Here is an 18,928-nt window from a genome sequence, read left to right on the forward strand (position 1 = left end):
TCAGGCAGGCTCTGTGAATGAATCTGGGACTAGGCTGGCAGCCAGCAAGCCCCACTGACAACTTGTCCCCCACAATGTTGGGGTCACAGGCTTGCCCACAACCATACCCAGCTTTTTACAGAGAGCTTAGGATTTAGACTCAGGCCCTGTTGCTTGGCTAACAAGTGCTCCTACCCACTGAGCCATCTCCTCGCACCATAGGTTTCCTGACGCTTGTTTACCTTTCAACTCCTCCCCTAACTATCAGCACCCTGATGCCAGGGACAGCATCTTATGCTCTTTTCTGTGCCTAGACTTTCAAGCCATAATGGGGCCAGGAGAGGAATGGACAGCAAAAAACCCCAGAAGATACAAGATTTCCTCCCATGGCAAATGGTCACTTGTGGAAGATACAATGGAGGGGAATCTTAGCCCTGAATGTGTGATCTTGAAAGTGACTCCAGTGACAATGGAATTTTGGCTCTCAGCCAAGCACCACGTGGGTAACTAATTAAACCACAGCGGCTCCCTCCATGGTCAGGTGCTAAGTGTTCCCACGAAGGGGCTGCTGTAACACGGGGAGTGACCTTTGAGTGGATCAAGAGTCACATGAATATGGAATGCCTCTTTCCTCCCTCCAGAGAGGTCATTTGACACATGTCCTGAGGGCTAAGATCACGCTTGAGAGCTTTAGTAACCAGCCCTTTCTAATTCCCACTGTAGTGGGCACAGCCTTCTGGGATGTGATATGGGTGGAGGAGCAAGCCTGGCCCTCTGCGGGGTGCGGGAGTTGCCTGAAGGAGCGTTCTTCAGACTTGAAGGTTCCAGCCTGTATGATTTATTGCTTTATTTTTCTCTCCTTCTATCCCTTTTACGACTGGTCAAAGGACCATAAGCAGAGACAAATGGAGACCCTTCAGGCCCACATTTGATTCCTAGGGCTGTGAAAGATTCAACGTCAGCCTTTGTTGGCTGAGGAACTACGTACCAGGCCCTGAGCATTTGTGTGAGTAACCTTAATAAGCTCCATAGCCCAGGGAAGAGCGGCCGGTTCATCTGCTTCCTGGAGGAGCTAATGGAAAGGACAGCCCACAGTCCTATCACACAGCTGGAAAGAAACTGTCCATTTCTGGGCTTCTTTGTGCCTGCCTCAAGCCTGACCTGAACCCCGTTCAGCCTATACGTCTGTTTCAGGAGCTACAGTGAGTGGGACTGTGACAATGCTAAAAGCTCTCCGGGCGACACTGCACTTGACTAGGCCTTTGGAAATCTCCTTATGCAACTACATCTGACTTTTCTTTGTCATTGCACTTCTGAGATCGCCTAGTTCTCTCTAGAAACAGAAGGAAAGCTGGAAAATAAGAAGTGTGAAGTCCGAAGCACAAATCATAGGGGAAGTAGCACAACTGTAGTCTGGAAGACTGTGGCTGGAAAAGCAAAAACAAATGCCCTGGACACCTGGGTGGAGTGTACGTCATCAAGGTGTTCAGGTCAGGGATTAAATGAGATGTAGGATGACAGGGAGAGAGACAAAAATATAGAGCCATTCCTATTTGCAGAGTCTCAGAAAGAATGTAGGTGAAGCAAGCTGCGAGGCTCCTCCCACCTCCTGCCTCAGTTGTCCCACCCCTGCTTTCTGATCTCAGCAGAACATGCAAAAATATCCTGAAGAAGATGAAGCAGAAAAGCCCTGGGTACCGAGCGTCGCGTACAGTCGAAACTTGGGCAGACACGCTGTTCAGGTAAACAGGAGCTCAGATCAAGGTCTGCACACTGATAGGATCCCAACAACCCTTTCCCCAGATGTCTACCAACCTGCCATGGATGAGAATTCTCCTTGAGAGAAGACCTAAAACAGAGGACTCACCCCCCCCCCCCGACTCCCCCGAGAGGGTGGCCCAGCACACCCTCATCCGTCAGCCATTGGCTGCTCAGCTGGTTTGCGCTGCCATGTTGTAAACTATCAAACTGCAAGAGTTGCATCGTTTGTTGCTAGTAGAAAAATCCACTCATTTGCTTTCCACGGCTTACTGGATAGCAAAGCTATCTTTGACGTCTTGGCTTGATGGCATTCTGGCTGCAAAGGCCTTGAGCATCTCTCCTTTACCTGTTTTAGCCTCTTTAACAAACCTCTTCACCTTTCCCTCTCTCCAGCCAGTCTCTCAGTCCAGTTTGTGTGTCTGCTGGGTGTTGGTCTAAAATGGATGTAAACTTGGGTCTACTTCATGGGGATCAGTGGCTTTAATCCTTGCTCCCTGCTCCCTGCTCCTGACACTGGCTGTGTCATTAGTTATTTTATGTTGGTTGTCTGTGTGTTTTTTATGTTTTATGCAATCCTTCCATTGCACTCTGAAGCCTTTAAACACAATACTAGGTTCCTGGGAATAAATAACAAGTGATTTGAAGCTTTTTGTACTCTTGCCAGATTCCATTATGTAGAAATATGTTAGCAATCTTACATAAACATATGTTTAGATTTCTGTAACTAAATGCATCCTTATGTATGACTTATTATTATAGCTGAATATGTCTATAAAAATGTAGCTTTATTTACAGGTGTGATCTATTATATGAATCTACATTTTTATTCAATCTCATGTGTACCCAACAAAGAATGTGTCATCTTTTCCCCCTTGGGAATAAGAGTACATTATTTGTGAAGACTTAGTAGCGATGAAATTAGTATAAGCAGTAGTTGCTCTACTGAATAAGTATTTCCAATACATAGAACAGTCTAATGTTCAAGGATAATGTTCTGAAACACTTCAAGGTGACTTTAGCTCCAGAGCTAAAACAAGAAAATGTGGTGAAGGCTGGCCCAAGTTGATTTTACAGAGGAAAGTCAGGAGTAGACTAGGCAGGTGATGGGCCCACAGTTTTTATTTACTGGGTCTGTGATCTTGAGATAGATACTTTACCTTCCTATGGGTCCTAGGTAGTTTATTATGCATTGAGTGGTCACATATGCAAGCACATTTGACTATCAATTGTCATACATATTTTAATTGCTGTAGATCCAATTCTATTTGATTTGCTGTTTTGTTTTATCCCACTGGTTTCAATGTTTTAGGGTAAACACTTATTGGGTGATAAATTATTGCATTTGTGAGACAGTATTTTACAATTATTTTGCCAGCTGCAAAGTCATTTATAGATATTTGTAAAAATCAGCGACTTATACATTGTTCCTGGATAACAAGAGTACTTGATTTAGAAATAAAAGTTAACTATTTGGTTTTTCAAAATCTCTTGATCTGGGATATTTAATAACAGAATTTATTGTGAGAAGTTGTTATTACTTTGCTCAAAATATGAGGTTATAGATTTTTAAAAATCATAGACATAAAAACATCTTATTTTTAAAATACAAGGCAACTGGAGCTCAGAGGCACTTAGACAGCAGCAAATCTGTATATTTTATCCCCTTTTCAGATCTAGAGTAACTGTAGACTTATGTACAGAAAGTATACTATTTTTGAAGACGCGTTAAGCATCAGGGACAATATAAGACAAAAAGTATGGCCTTACTGAGCTCAAGATCTCAATTTATTAAAAAAAAAAAACACCCCTCAGTGTAGTAATGTACTAATGCTGAGCTGGAACCATAGGATCAGCATTGTGCTTCCATGGTGACTTCAAAAGGAGGGCCTGGTCTCATGTCACAGGAGAGCAGCTGATAAGCGTGTAAGAAGATGCTTCTGGGAGAAACTGGGAAGGGAGTGTGGGGAGCAGGGGGTGAGATGACTTAAATGAGGGTAGAGTTCTGTTTGCGTCTTATCCAGGACATATTAGCCTGATCCTAGGGGGATCCTGAGGGCCAAGCTACACATGCGTTTGCCCTTGTCTTTCATGTAAAACAACTAGGCCTTTTGTAGTCTTGTGCTTCTTGGTCAGTGGCTAGAGCCATGATGGGCAGGGTTAGAAGATATGCTGACCCCTGGGCACTTTGAGCCTTTGAGAGTATGGCCAACTAGCCCCCAGAGCCTGAGAGGGGGCTTCTGAAGAGAGCCACAGGGTGGGACATTAGAGCAAGTCACACAGAGGAGGATGCCTGATGCTCAGAAGTAATGGCCAGAGGCTGAGAAACCTCGGGGAAAGCTGCAGCAGCTCCCGCAGCACGTGCTTGATGACAGAGGTTTCAGCAAGAAGGGCAATGTAGGCATTACAGCGAGGATAAAAGAAGCAATCTGCTTACAGTCTCTGTCTCTGTGTCTCTCTCTCTCTCCTTTTTCCTCTGCCGCATTCTCTTCATCCTCCCTTTCTTCCCTCCTTCCCTCTCCTCCTTCCTCCTCATCTTTCTCTTTCGATTTTCTTGCTGTAATTTGGTTACCTCAAACAACAGGTGGCACATTGTAGGGGTATTTACCCTGAGAACTCTAGGAGAGGTCTGGCCCTGGGGCAAAGCAGAAGCAGCAGAAACAGCAGGCCTTACAGAGCTCGAACTTTAGCCAGAACAACCAGGACTCACGGATCATCCCCTGTGTGAAGCTACTATTGTGGCTTATGTTTCTGCTCTAGTCTTCTGTATACCACCATAAAGTAGTCCCCCACCCTCTCTCTCTCTGTCTTGTCTCTCTCTATCTTGTCTCTTCCTTTGCCTATCTTGTAACCAAGTGGCCCTTGCTTGTGGGCTCTGCTACACCCTAAGATTTCCCTCTATCTCAACTTTCAGCTTCTGCTTCTGTTTCTCCCCACTCCCCCTCCCCTCAGTGTGTCTGACCTCAAATTCCAAGGTAAGATGATTGGGTCAGAAGGTGTCCAGGACTAGTGCGATCATGAATTCCTGCTCATTCAATCAATAAATTAAAGTATTACCCCGAACCCAGATGCTTGAAACTGGTCCGAAGAACTTTGCCCCAGGTGTAAAACAGGGTCATGCAGTCTAGTCCTGGTACCTAAGCTTATGCCCTAGTTTGGTATCTCTGTTGCTCTAAACCTCAACCAAAGGCAACTCAGGGGAGAAAGGGCTTATTTGGCTTATAGATACAGATCACAGTCTATCAGGCAGGACCCTGGAGGCAGGGGTTGAAGCATCGAGCATGCAGAATGCTGCTTCCTTGGCTTGCTCAACTGCCTGTCTTCTACCACCCAGTACAGTATTATGCACGAGAAGATGGGACCTCTCACATCACTCAAGAAAATGCCCCACAAATGTGGCCCAGGCCATGGCGGAGCAATGCTTCAGTTGAGAGTCCCTCTTTCCAGGTATGTGTGGAGAAGACGAAAATAGCCATGCAGTGTTATTTTGCACTGTGCTGAGTACATATATTAATTAACTTATTTAATATTTTACATATATTAATTCACTTAATAATTTCATTCATTCTATCAACACACATTTAATTTCATCCATATTTATTTAATTATCCTGTAAGGTTGTGCTAAAATTACCTGCAGCTTGCTGATGAAGAAACTAAGTCCCGGATTTTACATAACTAGTAGTGAATTCCTCCTACCAAGGGGTTGTGAATCAGTCATCTTACAAGGAGTCTGTGGAAGGAGAGACCCCAGGACTGGTGTTCAGTCAACAGTTTTCTTTCCACAAGAGATTAAAGTACATCAGTTGTAATCATTAAGCCACGTGTCTATATAAGTACAATGGAGCCCGAAGGCTCCCAGGGTGTCAGGGTTGGGACAAAAAGTTGATTCAATTCTCTGGGGCTAAAACAAACAAAATAATAACGACAACAACAACCACCACCACCACCACCACCACAACAACAACAACAGCCTTTGCTGCATTGGTTTCTGTACTAGCTTCAGTTTTGACATATTAAATTGTTTGAGTGAGAGCCAAGGTCTCTGGTAACTGAGGACAAAGCCTGGGATATCCGCATCAGTGGGACCGGGCTCCTTGAACAAAGGCTGTGTTTTTGGCGCTCACTCTGTGTGACAACTGCTCCAAAGGCAGGCCTTCCCTATCACGAGGAGCTTGCCAGGCTGGATGCACAGAGCTGCAGTCCCACAGCTCTTTCTCTCTTTTACTTGAGGGACTTGGTAGGAATGAGAAATCTGACATCTCTTGGAGACCTGGAGACTCGAACTTGGGAGATTGTTTCTATTTAGTCATCTTCTTAAAAGGATGGAATTAAATGGGTTTTTTTCCTTATTGAAAAGAACAGCCACAAGGAGTCTTTTGGCTGTGGTCCATACACGGGTGCCTCATCAGGGAAGCAGGCACAGCCTCACAAAGCCAAAGGAAGATGGTTGGGGATGAATTGAAAAAGTAATCGTGACTCCTACATCTGGCTTCTCACTGCAATGCCCTACACTGCTCTCAGCCCACCTTCTAAGTGGAAGCTGGGAGGACTCTCCTGCACACAAGATCTGGGTCCTGAGTCTTGCAATGAACCTGAAATGTGATGGATCCAGTTACCCAGAGAGAGGAAGGGTGAGATAAACCCACTAAATGGAAGGACACGTAGGGGAAGTCATCTGAGTGCCATAGCAGGTGTTTGCTGCCTCACTCTGCCCTGCAGGCCCCTGAGGATTGGGTGCCAAGGCACTGGATTAATGGAAGAGGGGCTCTCAGATGTGGCCTACGGAGATCCTGTCTCAGCTTCTAACTGTGGGTCTGTGTCATAGTTTCTTGTCTGTAAATGGAAGTTTTCAGCGTGCATGGTCTGTGTTAGGCTTCTCGGAGTATGGAGGGCTTCCGTGACCCAGACTCACCGAAGGAAAATTAGAGACAGATCGATGGGGCATGAAAGTACTAAATCTAGCATTAGTTGTATTTCAGCTTAGACGCTGTGTACTGAGTTAGCCTCTCACCGCTGTAAAAACAGCCACACAAGTGAAGTCAGCATCGAAGAGGAATCGTGGACTCGGCCCAGAGGTTTCAGCTCTTATTCACTTGACTATTGCTATGGGCCTGCGGCCACACCCTCTGACATGACAGAAGCGTGTGACAGAGGAGATGCTCATGTTCTGGTGGCTGGAAAGTACAGGAGGGAGATGGGAGGGAGTTAGGGGTTTAATATACCCATCAAGGCCCACCTCCAATAACCTAACTAGTCTCCATTCACCCAAGAATAACATCACGGACTAGAAAGAAGCCTTCAACACACATGTCTTCAGAAAGCATGCCAGACCCTAGCTGCTTTTGAAAACTAGTACGTAGTACACATAATGTCTCTATCACTGTGATCAAACACCATAGCCAAAAGCAACTGGAGGAGGAGAGACTTAATTTCAGCTTGTAAGTTACACATCACAGTCCATCACTGAGGGACGTCAGAGCAGGAACTTAAACAGAATAGGAACCTGGAGGCAGGATCTGGTGCAGAGACCATGGAGAAGTGGTTTCTATTCCTTTGGTCCTCATGGATTCCTCAGCCTGCTTTCCTATAGCACCCTGGACCACCGGCCCAGGGGTGGTACCACCCATACTGACCTGGACCCTCCCGCACCATAGGCTTTCCCACAGGCCAGTCTGGTGGGGGTATCTTCTTAACTGAAGTTCCCTCTCCCAACATGACTCTAGCTTGTGTCAAGTTCAAATAAAAGGAACCAGTACACTGGCCGGTCTGTTTGTAACTCCTGTGTAGCTGCCACTGAGCCTGACTTGAGGTTGCACCCAGGTCTCCTTTTCAGGCCATAGTGGTTCCCAATATCCTCCTCTCTTTCCCACAGCAATTTCTCATGACACATACATCAGGCAAACAGGAAGGAGCATGGGGTGGCATTTTTTTCCCCTGGAGAAAGGAAGGAAGAAAGTCACGGTGCTCACTGAGGTCTTTTCAAGGTCCTTGTGGTCACTGGCCTCCTCCAGAGATGTAATTGGAAACACAGTAGGCCCCATTGGCCTCGTTTTACACTCATTGGTCTCCTCCCAGATTCTATTTAACTGAAGGGCACATGATCCCTCCTTCCAGGAGAAGAGAGAAGACAAAGCAGCCGTCCATAGAAGCCTTTCCCTCAACTCCGTTTTGCCAGGCTCTTTCCCAAGGCAGGGGTTTTCATAGCGTTTTGCTCATTTCTGTATTTAACCCTTGTCAAAGTTTTATTCTATTTTTTGTGTGTTTTCCTTTGTTGTTTGAGATAATGTATCTCAACATGTTGCTCAGGTTGGCTTTGAACTCCTTGGTTGGAAGGACCCTCTTTCCTCAGCGTCCCCAATAGCTGACCATATAAGCATGGGCCAGTTTACCCAGCTCTATAGTCTTCTATAACCAGTGACAAAAAGACTTCTGTACTTTATGCATGTAAGTGAGAGAGCAGGGAAAATGGTGGCTTTTCCTACTTCATGGTTAGTCAAGGAGTAGGAAAACTACAAGCAGAATAGTGGAAAAGAGCAAAGGAAGGGACTGGGCTAAGCCCCAGTTTCCATAAAGGACACTAAAGGAGAGAGTCTCAGTCTAGTGGACCCACATAACAGACATCCTTATTATGAACACGCCATGGGAAGAAGTCTATCTTTAGTTTTGTATAAAAAATACAAAGAAAAATCTATTTCTAGCTCCTCGAGGAACCTCCACCCTAGTTTATTATTTGCAGGTAACTGGATGGATCTGGAAATAATCATTCTGAGTGAGATAACTCAGACCCAGAAAGAAGTGCCACACACTCTGTCTCATATGTGGATGCTAGCTCTGAATCTTTAGCTGTGCAAGCTTAAATGGAAATACCCACTGAAGGCAGGAAACTAATGGTGGGCCATGGGGATTTTAGATGAGAGAAGATAAAATGAAGGTGGTCTGAAAAGAGAATGGAGCCAGAACGGTTAACTGGGGCAGGGGTGATGGGAGGACAAGGCAGAGAAGAGAGTGTAGGGAGAGATAACTGACATTAAAAGCCTTTTAAAAGGCCACACAGAAACCCACTACTGTTTAACTTTCCTAAAGTATATGCACATATAAGAGGAGTGTAAAGGGAGTTGCCCTATTATGGAGGGACAACGCCTCTCCCAGATACCATTGGATATCAAATGAAAAACAAAGTGCCAGGTATGGGGTACCTCTTCTTGAGGTGTTTGTCAGTGGGGTCCCATAGACCCTCACCCATTACAGGCTAATGCCATTACACTTGTTTATTCATAACTTGGTGGTGAGACCCTATTTATCAAGACACTGCTTTCCCGAGTCAGAAGACATGGACAAGTCAAGGTATCCTGACCTGGAAACTTCAATCCTACTGGTTAGCTTTCATGGTGCTTAAAGATGCTTTGCACACTACTAGGGGAGTATTAACAGTCTTACCTCGCCGTGACTCCTTCAAGCTGCAATAATAGCTGGCCTGACAGTTTATGCCCACTAAAGTAGTAGTGGCATGAATGTCATGGGACTAACCAGTAACTTTTTAATTGGATTTTTGAGGTCGGTTCTACAAGGCAGAACTTGCATAGTTAATGGGACTAAGAACTCATGGCTAGTAAGGTCATAAGCCCCAGAGGAAAATCTATTACTATTAATCTGCTAAATGGACACAGAGTGAAACTATCTTCTAAATTCTTATCTTTTTACTCATAGATCAGTGTATGTCTCAGCCAAGAGAAAAACAGCAGCAGAGACAGGCAGAGGAGCCATGAGGTCTCACTCTGAAGAGTTAGTGTCACCTGATGGCTCCTCTGAGAGGGAGGGGCAGTTTTCCTCAAGAACGTGTCCCAGATGAGGCTTCGTGTCAAGCTTGCTTTAGCCAGCCTACTGGTCATCTTGCTGCCACCTCTGGTTCTCCTCATTGCTTCTGATGGTCCCTCTGTAGACAGGTTCTCGTCTTCTGACACGAACATCGAGAAATCAAAACTCCAGGTGTTTGTGATTCACCCAGCCAGTGGCATCCTTTTATGGCACCAGAAAGCAAGCAGGGAAAGTATTCAATAATGTTTCTTTAAAAACCAAAGAAGGAAAAATTCAGTTTCGGGATCCGTTGCACTTTAATAAAACAAACAGCAATGGATTTCATTGTTCCTGCCAGGAATCTCTGCCTGTCCCAGAGTGGAGACCAGGAGCAAGCTGAGCTGTGCAGACGCTGAATCACAACACTTCAAAGCTCTCTGGCGATAAGGGCGGTGTGGACTGTAAATCCGAAGTGCTATGGGGAGTTCAGGGAAGGGAGAGATTTCAATTTTCTTTGAATATTGACTTGCTGCTGCATAATAACTGTAATATCTTCTAATAATGACAGCCAGACATTTCTCACAAGGGCTAATGAATCACTCCATTTAGCTGTGACAACAGCAAGGCGAAGACATATCTTCAACAGCCCAGACGTTATTTTCTCAGCCTTGTCCCAGGGATATAATGTGCTTAAAAGTTATGACAAATTAACTGCTTGTGGCAAACCTACATGAACCCTTTCAAGAAAAAATGGAAGTCTGAGCCTGAGTTAATGGGTTATTATTGGCAAGGGAAATAAAATTTGGGTAAGGAGGTTACAGCCAGACCAGGAAGGACTTTGAAAAGCTGTAGAGCTCAGGCTTGGCCTGGGCTGCCAGGGACCAGCAGCTAGTCAAAAGGCATGGGCAGGCCTTCCTTCAACCACAAGCCACCTCATATTCAATGTGCAATATTCATTTCACATACCAAGGCTGAGGGCAAAGCATCTAGACAGTTGCACAGAACAATGGAAAAGGAGTCTTAAAAGTGATTAAAAACCAAAAGGAAATAATAGGGGAGAATATGGTGCTATGGATTGTTTTAGCTGTGCTAATTTTTATCTCATTGATATTGTTTTCCTAGAACGGAACATCCATTAATTTCACACTGCCACAGTTATGCTTTCACTTGCCCTAATCTCATTTGGAATAGCTGACCAACGGCTCTTTCTGTACCTTTGGGAGGAGGAAGCCATCCATGTGGTTGGAGTACTTAGGAAGTACAATCTTGTCTTCATAAAAACAAGTGTCCCTATGTATAAATTTTTTAAATTTAAAACTATTGTCACTGTCATCATCATCATCATCATCACCACCACCATTATCACCATCATCATCATCACCACTCTTATCACCATCATCATCATCATCATCATCATCATCATCACTATTATCACCATCACCACCATCACAACCATCATCATCATTATCACTATTATCACCACCACCATCATCGTCATCGTCGTCATCATCATCATCATCATCACTATTATCACCATCATCATCATTGTCCTTCAGCAGCTTCAAGTCCGAGGTACCCTGTGACCAGGAGACATATGCACAGAGAACTGCAAAACCAAGCAATCTGGCAGATAAGGAGCAGGCCCAGGTAGTCTTTAAGAACCAGAGCCATCTACAGCTTCATCATAAGCTCCTTGGGTTCGTAGCCACATCTCTTCTTCTACATGCTGTAATGTAGATCCTGTAAATGCTGTCTCTTTTCTCAGTCCTCAAGGTGTCTCCTTCACATGTCCTATGCCATCTTGATCTGTAATCCCATGGTTACAGTCTCCTTATAACTTGGCTTCTTCATGGCTCAAGTGGCCCCAAGTCTTATCTTATAAACATGGTTTTTCCTTCCTGCTTATATCTGACCCCACCTTAACTGAAAATGCATTTTACCAGTTTGTTCTGTTTTGTAGCAACTTAATTAATTTTACAGATGTGGTTATCTGGTGATTGCACGGATTAGCTCCCAGTGGGTTGCATGATGTTGACCTGTGGAAGAAGAGGAAGCTCAGTCTTCTGTAGTTGGTACTGTGGTGGTTTGAATGAGAGTGACTCCCATAGGCTCATGTTTGAATACTTGGTTCCTAGTTGGTAGAACTGCTTGGGAGGGATTAGGAGGTGTATTACTGGGGGTGGGCTTTGAGGTTTCAAAAGGCTAGTGCTATTTCCGCTATGCTCTCTATGGCTCTGCTTCCTGTTTGCGGATCATATGTGAACCCTCAGCTGTTCCTGATGCCATGCTTTTGTTGTTCCACCAAGGGCTCTAACCCTCTGGAATTATAAACCCAATCAAATGCTTTATTTTCTAAGTTGCCTTGGTTGCAGTGTTTTATCACACTAGGGGAAAGGTAGCTAAGACAAGCAGGGACTATAGGCAGATACACAAAACGTGAATGGTACATCTCGCAAGGATCCATCCCTTATCTGTTCCCACAGCCTTTCTGCCAGTTGGTAGGACCAGTGTTCACAGATCTGGATACTAGAGGTTGTGGCTTCGGGTAGCTTCTGTGTAATTTCTACCTATCAGCCACCATATCAGGTCAATACTATCAGCAGATGTCCTTGTAAGACTTGGTTTTTAAAATTAATTCATTCATATTACATCTCAGTTGTTATCCCGTCCCTTGTATCCTCCTATTTCTCCCTCCCTCCCACTTTCACCCTATTCCCCTCCCCTATGACTGTGACTGAGGGGGACCTCCTCCCCCTGTATATGCTCATAGGGTATCAAATCTCTTCTTGGTAGCCTGCTATCCTTCCTCTGAGTGCCACCGGGCCTCCCCATCAATGGGACGTGATCAAATATGGGGCACCAATCCTTGCAAGACTTGTAATGGCCCTTCAATACAGGGCAAAGCAGAGAAAAATTATTTAAATAAATTTGCCACTGAAAATGATCAATGACAGAACAGAGAGAACAAAGATGTCTCTCATTGGATCCTTCTGATCATTTTGTCATTCTAGTTTTGAGAAATGAGTGCTCCACACGTCAGCCTTGGTGATAATAGGTGCTCCACGTCAGCCTTGGTGGAGATGGGTACTTCACATGTCAGCCTTGGTGGGGATGGGTGCTCCACATGTCAGCCTTGGTGAGGATGAGTGCTCCAGATGTCAGCTTTGGTGGAGATGGGTGCTCTACATGATGATAACGAGGTGAGGGTTTTATAGCAGCCAGCAGGATTGAGAGCAAACCCAACACTGGCTGGCTTGGTTCAGAACAGGTGTGTTTTATGAACAGTGTGGTGTTTTGAGAGTCTCCTCAAAGCTCCATAAACCACACACAATAACCTCCCTCCCTTCTCCCCTCCCAGTTCAGTTTGCTCCATAGCATGTTAGAGTTTCTATTGCTGTGCTAAGCTTGGAGAGGAAAGGGTTTGTCTCAGCTTACAACTCTCAGATAACACTACTTCACCAAGAAAAGGCAAGGAGGAACTCAAGGCAGGAATCTGGAGGCAGGAACTGAAGCAGATTTCATGGAAGAGTGCTGCTTACTGGCTTGCTCTTCATGGCTTGCTCAGCCTGCTTTCTTATACAACCCAGGTCCACTTGCCTGAGGTTAGCACCACTTGTAGAAGGCTAGCCCCTCACATATATCATTAATCAAGAAAATTCCTGATAGACTTGCTGATTGGCTAATCTTACGGAGCATTTTCCCAATTAAGGGTTCCTTTTCTCAGATACTCTAGTTTGATTCAAACGAACCAACTAACCAACCAACCAGCCAAACAAACAAACAAACATACCCTAGCCAGGACAGCACCACACTTTGAGACTCTTGTTGCTAAAACTGGGTCAAACTTGCTTCTAGAGAACAGATATAACCCCTATCAATTTTTATACAATTGTGCTTTCAAAAGACCAGGTATTTCCCAATTTCCAGTTGAGGGGAGTGTTGCCTAGTGATGGGTTCCGGGTTATGTGCCCACATCCTTGTTGCGAAGAGAGCTGGTAAATTGGGACTTGACACTACCAGCAGGCATCTGCTGAGTGATGCCCATTTTCTCAAACATGGAAATGGGTTCCTGATGCTGGGGACAAATTAAAGAGGGGTTCTTCCCCAAAGCCTCAAGCAGTCCTAGAGCAGAGAATCACCCTGAGGAAAAGTGTTTTATGAAGATGTCCTAGCCAGCATATGCAGGAGAGAATTTTAAAAATAGTTATTTATTCATTTTTAGTTTGTTTGTATGTTTGCTTGTGTGTTCATGTGCATTTTCCCTGTATATGAGTGTGAAGAGGTGCTTGTCTTTTTATGCTCAGGTCAAGGATAGAGGATGACTTTAGTGTATTCCTCTACAGCAGTTCATGGCTGGTTTTTGGTTTATGTATTTGTTTTGAGATGAGGTCTCTTAACGAACCCAAAGCTTGCTGTCTGTGGTAGAATACCTGCAAGTCCCTGGGATCTACTCTGTCTTCACACTCCAGTTCATCACTGGATCCAGCTTTTATGTGGGTTCTAGAGACCTGAACTCAGGCCCTAGTGCTTGCACAGCAATCACTTAACCTACTGAGCCACTCCCAGACCTGCAAGACATTTTACAAGTGGGACTTACAGCAGAGAGCTTAGTTAAGGCTACCTAAGGATAGTTAGGAACAATGTATAGCATTTACACACCTACAGCAGGAGACCTGATTACCTTATCATATCTCAGTAAGGAAGGGAACTGCAGATCTGATATGTATAATACCCTCTTAAATGTACTTAGTAATTTCACCTTTCTATTCTTACTGAGAATAAGCTAAGACAGACCAACGGTTACATGGACAGAGACACAAATAGAAAGATACATAGAGGTTATGTTGAATAGAAAGCTTCAGCCCAGGGGACCAACCTTAACTCCGTGGCCATATGGACCTTACATTTACCATCTCTATCACAAGTGTAATAGCGCCTGCTGTGTAGCATCACACTGAGAGTTTAAAAGTTAATGTATGAAGCACTTAGTAGAAAGGTTGGTCCAAAATAGGATATTACTAACTGCTAGTATTAGTCACACTGTGTGGGGTGGTTGGGGCTGGACTATTTGGTTACCATGGAAGGGAGGGAGGAAGAGGGCATCTGAGAGTGATGGAAAAGTTAGAACAGACAGGAGCTGGTGATGGATAGGATGATGGATGGATGCATGAGAAGATGACTCATCAAAGAAGTATCTGGGATTTGTTGATGAATCATCTTCTGATTGGTTCTTAATTAAACTAAATTATTTTGATTTCAGCTGACACTTTTCAGATAAAATAAAAGAACAATTGAGAACTTTTTTTCTAATGCAATGGGATTCTGAGACCCAAAAGACTAGCTTAGCAGGCTGTATCAGAAAGAAACTGTGGAAAGGGGAAGTTTTTCCTCCACACCCTTTATAAAGAGAAGATGACTAGAAACAGAGACAAACTCTACATATGACTGTAGCCAGTGTCCCCATCTGAAAGCAGTCTCACCACCTTAAATCCACATTTTAAAGGCAATAGGGTATAAACTGAGAACAAATCACCTTAGAGGTCATGACTCTCATGAGGAAAAGAGTCAAATCCACACAGAGACAATGGTCAGAACCAGCCTAACACCACATCTCACCTCCAGGCCCTGAGCTGAATGTCCTGTGCTGTCACTCCAGAACAGGGCTCTGAACATTTTGCCTGTCATTACCAGGGAGAGGTGATGGCTGCTAAGCGCCCACACCTGTCATGGTAGCTGATTTCTTGCTGGGCTCCTATCCTCTAGCCTAGAGTAACCTGAGGATTAAAAACTGGAATTTGTAGATAGCCTGAAGAGACCTCAAATTACTCAACACCTGGGTACTTAGAGTGTGTTCAGGAAACAAAGTTTCAGCATGGGCTTGGGAGCTTGGGAGACATGCAGAGTCTTAGGCCTGCTCCATGAGACCTACCCAGCCCACCTGTACTTTAACACCTGCTCCATGAGACCTACCCAGCCCACCTGTACTTTAACACCTGCTCCATGAGACCTACCCAGCCCACCTGAACTTTAACACCTGCTCCATGAGACCTACCCAGCCCACCTGTACTTTAACACCTGCTCCATGAGACCTATCCAGCCCACCTGAACTTTAACACCTGCTCCATGAGACCTACCCAGCCCACCTGTACTTTAACACCTGCTCCATGAGACCTACCCAGCCCACCTGAACTTTAACACCTGCTCCATGAGACCTACCCAGCCCACCTGAACTTTAACACCTGCTCCATGAGACCTACCCCAGCCCACCTGAACTTTAACACCTGCTCCATGAGACCTACCCAGCCCACCTGTACTTTAACACAGTCCCCCAGAGAATCTGGGGCTATCATTAAGTTCTGAGAATCACCATCTATAACAGTGGCTCTCAGCCTTCCTAATGCTGCGACCATTTTGCAGTTCCTCATGTTGTGATGACCCCAGCCATAAAATTAATCTTGTTGCTACTTCATAACTGTAATTTTGCTACTGTTAGGAGTTATAATGTAAATATCTGATATTTCTGATGGTCTTAGGTGACCCCAGTGAAAGGATCATTTGACCTAATCCCTCCCCCCCCACAACAAAGGGGTCACCGCCTACAGGTTGCTAGTCTAAAGGGAGGAGAGAAGGAAAGAGAGAAGTTTCATGGAAGGTAGAAGGATGAGGTTAAAAAAAAAAAAGAAGAAGAAGAAAAAGAAAATAGTGGATAGCTGGATTGAGAGGGATGTTTGGCCTTGCACTTGCACTTAAGGTCCTTCATAGAGTTGCCTGGTACCTGCAGGGTGTATGACGTCACCCAGCTCCAGGTGCAGGGCCACCTGCTGAAGACAGGCTTATTGAGCTCCAAGTGAGTTACACACTTGCTTTCCTCCATCAAATTAGAAACAGATTGAAGGGCTGCAGGCTATGCCATGGAGGCGGTGGCAGCCACCTGTTCTCCCCCCAAAGTCACCCGGAATCCTCCTGAACTCTGCCGACCCCAGGCCACTCTGCTTGGGATTTCAGATTCTCTGCAGAGTAACTTTCTCAGCAAGGCCCTCCCTCCAGTTTTGTCAATTTGGAAAAATTCCTACATTACCAACAGAACAAAACACCAGCACCACCCAAGAGCTTTCTGGAGTTCGGAAGCCCCTGGTCCTACCCAGGCCATTGGGTCAATACCCTGCCGTAGAGCCTGGAAACCTGTGCTAATTCACACAAGGAACTCGCAACACCAGCGCCAGTCCAGACATGAGATGGAAGTGAAGTGCCTGTCCTTTGGCCTGACTTTGCAGGGGCTGCTAGGTGGAGATTTTCTTCTGCGGTAGTCATTACATTTCTAAACTATCACCAAGAAGGAAAAAAAAAAGTCAAGGTCTGTTTTAATGAAGATCTTTATAAGTAAAGTATCTTTCCTAACTCACATACACATGCGCTCTCTCTGTTTCTTTTCTTCTTCTCTTTCTCCCTCTCTCTCTCCATTCCTCTCTCTCTCTCTCTCTCTCTCTCTCTCTCTCTCTCTCTCTCTCTCTCTCATACACACACACACACACACACACACACACACACACACACACACAGAGAGAGAGAGAGAGAGAGAGAGAGAGAGAGAGTGTTTTGTGCACTGTGCCAATCAGGTATTCAATCCCCATTCTTCATCTAAATGAATAAGGACTCTATCTCAAAACCATTCAGTAACTTCTGGGTGACCTGCAAGTCAGGGTGATTTGAGTTTAGCCTTGTCAAATTAAATTGGATGCACAGTTCTGTGAGGTTACCCAAGAAGAGACATTTCCCTGCAAATGAGGCCATTTTCTCTCATGCATACTGAAGCTGTGGAGCATTTTGGTGGGGGCTGTTGGAGTAACTGCACATGTGGAGAAACACTGTTTTCTGCTTTATTTGTGGATTTCCTTTTACTATAGCTCAATGGTACTGATCTGCCTCCAGTCCTTTCCAAAGAAAGGCTTCAGCTACCTGTGTCTGCTTTTTGGTTCCCCTTTCCTGGAATTTGAAAGGCTTTCTGGGGTCCTGAGTATGGGGGTTAGATGCTGGGAGCCAAGCTTTCAGGGGCAGGATGCTGGTCTTTGAGGGTACTAGTGATGACCTATCAGTACACTCCATAGCCACAGTGTACTGTGATGAGTGTGTGAGTGTGTATCTGGCCTGTGAGGGAAAGTAGGTGGGACAGAAGCAGCTGAGAGGAGAGCTGGTGGGAAGGGTGTCCCCAGCCAGGTAGCTCTCGGGTCAAAAAAAAGCATGCTCCAAGTAGCTGTGGAGCCTTGGAGCAAGTGTGTTTGTTTAGGATGAGAAAATGTGAGTTCTGGTCCTCGCCTCCATGTTCGCTTTCTGTAGTAGTTTGAACTACTGAACTACTGTTATGTCCTATCAGATGGAAGTATCAACAGCCACTTTGCCTATCCCACGGAGATGCTCTAAGTCATAGGTGTAGTCTGTCGGTGAATGTAACTTGTCACCATGGAAGGGTAGAAGTGACGAATGGATGAACGACTCTTCCAGCTGTGTGGTCTCCAGCCCCTTAGGGGAAGGGCCCTAACTCTCTGGTGTTGGTGAACAAAAATTCCTTTCAGATTGCCCTCATAAACTTCTTGAAACAAAGCTGGGCCCTTTAGCAAAGGCTTTGTTTGTCTGGACCCAGAGTCATCCAGAGGAGCCGCAGAAGAAGTTCCCTCAGCCCTCAGCGTCCACGAGACTCTGCTGCCAGTGTCCCCTTCTGCCCAAGCACCGTGTCCAGCACCATGAAGACAGTCTCTGTTCTCAGGGACGTATCTGTCCTCCACGAAGCTGAATAGGGCCCATTCTCTGCCTCCTGCACCTTTATTTCAAAGGATCCCAAGCACACGACACTCGCTGGAGCCTGTTCCGTGCTGTTGGACAATAAGGGGTCTTTCACTGACAGGCCCCGTTGAAATGCCACCACCTCGGCCAAGCAGCTTACAGGCGGCTCTACTGGGCTGCGCAGAAGCTACCTCTCCATTATGGATCATTTAGAATGCCACATGCTGACAAGAGCCCAGTAAGACAAGTTATGAAGTGTGGATTTTTTTTTTTTTTTTTTTTACCAAGCTCAGATATGCCCAAACCACTTTCCCACCAATCCTAAGAAACCAGAATAATCCTATTAAGTGGAGAGGTTAAACTTTGATCCTGTCTGATTTTGGTCTGCTGCAAATGGCAGTACTGCCACACTGCTATAAACAAGGGGCTTCTTCACACGGCGTCTGTATAAAGACATTTACGTGCAATAGATTAAACTTTGCTGTTTCCTTCCCAAATGGCTGCGGGCATTCATGTGTCTGTCCTGCGGCAGTTCAGCAAAGGGCTCACTGTGCGTCAGAGCTGGGCTAGGACCCGAGAGCCTGATATTGACAGTTCCTTTGCCTCAGAGTCTAGCA

The 18,928-nt window shown here is 45.2% G+C and overlaps 1 protein-coding gene across 3 annotated transcripts in view; it reads left to right on the forward strand.

The window, feature by feature from the left end:
- The window catches only part of LOC311593560 (uncharacterized protein), a 135,697-nt gene that overhangs the window by 9,723 nt on the left and 107,046 nt on the right, over positions 1-18,928 (forward strand). The window contains exons 2-3 of one of the 3 annotated variants that reach the window (XM_084774927.1): positions 867-1,721; positions 10,656-11,889. In XM_084774927.1, the coding sequence (XP_084631053.1) occupies positions 10,691-11,116 (426 nt within the window). In that variant the 5' untranslated portion in view covers positions 867-1,721; positions 10,656-10,690 and the 3' untranslated portion in view covers positions 11,117-11,889. Of the gene's footprint in view, positions 1-716; positions 1,722-5,041; positions 5,185-10,655; positions 11,890-18,928 lie in introns of those variants that run through there. The other 2 variants (XM_084774928.1, XR_014777755.1) reach the window with 2 other exon arrangements.

This window comes from Acomys minous (assembly GCF_964271855.1).
Source record: "Acomys minous genome assembly, chromosome: 3".
Lineage (NCBI taxonomy): Eukaryota > Metazoa > Chordata > Mammalia > Rodentia > Muridae > Acomys > Acomys minous.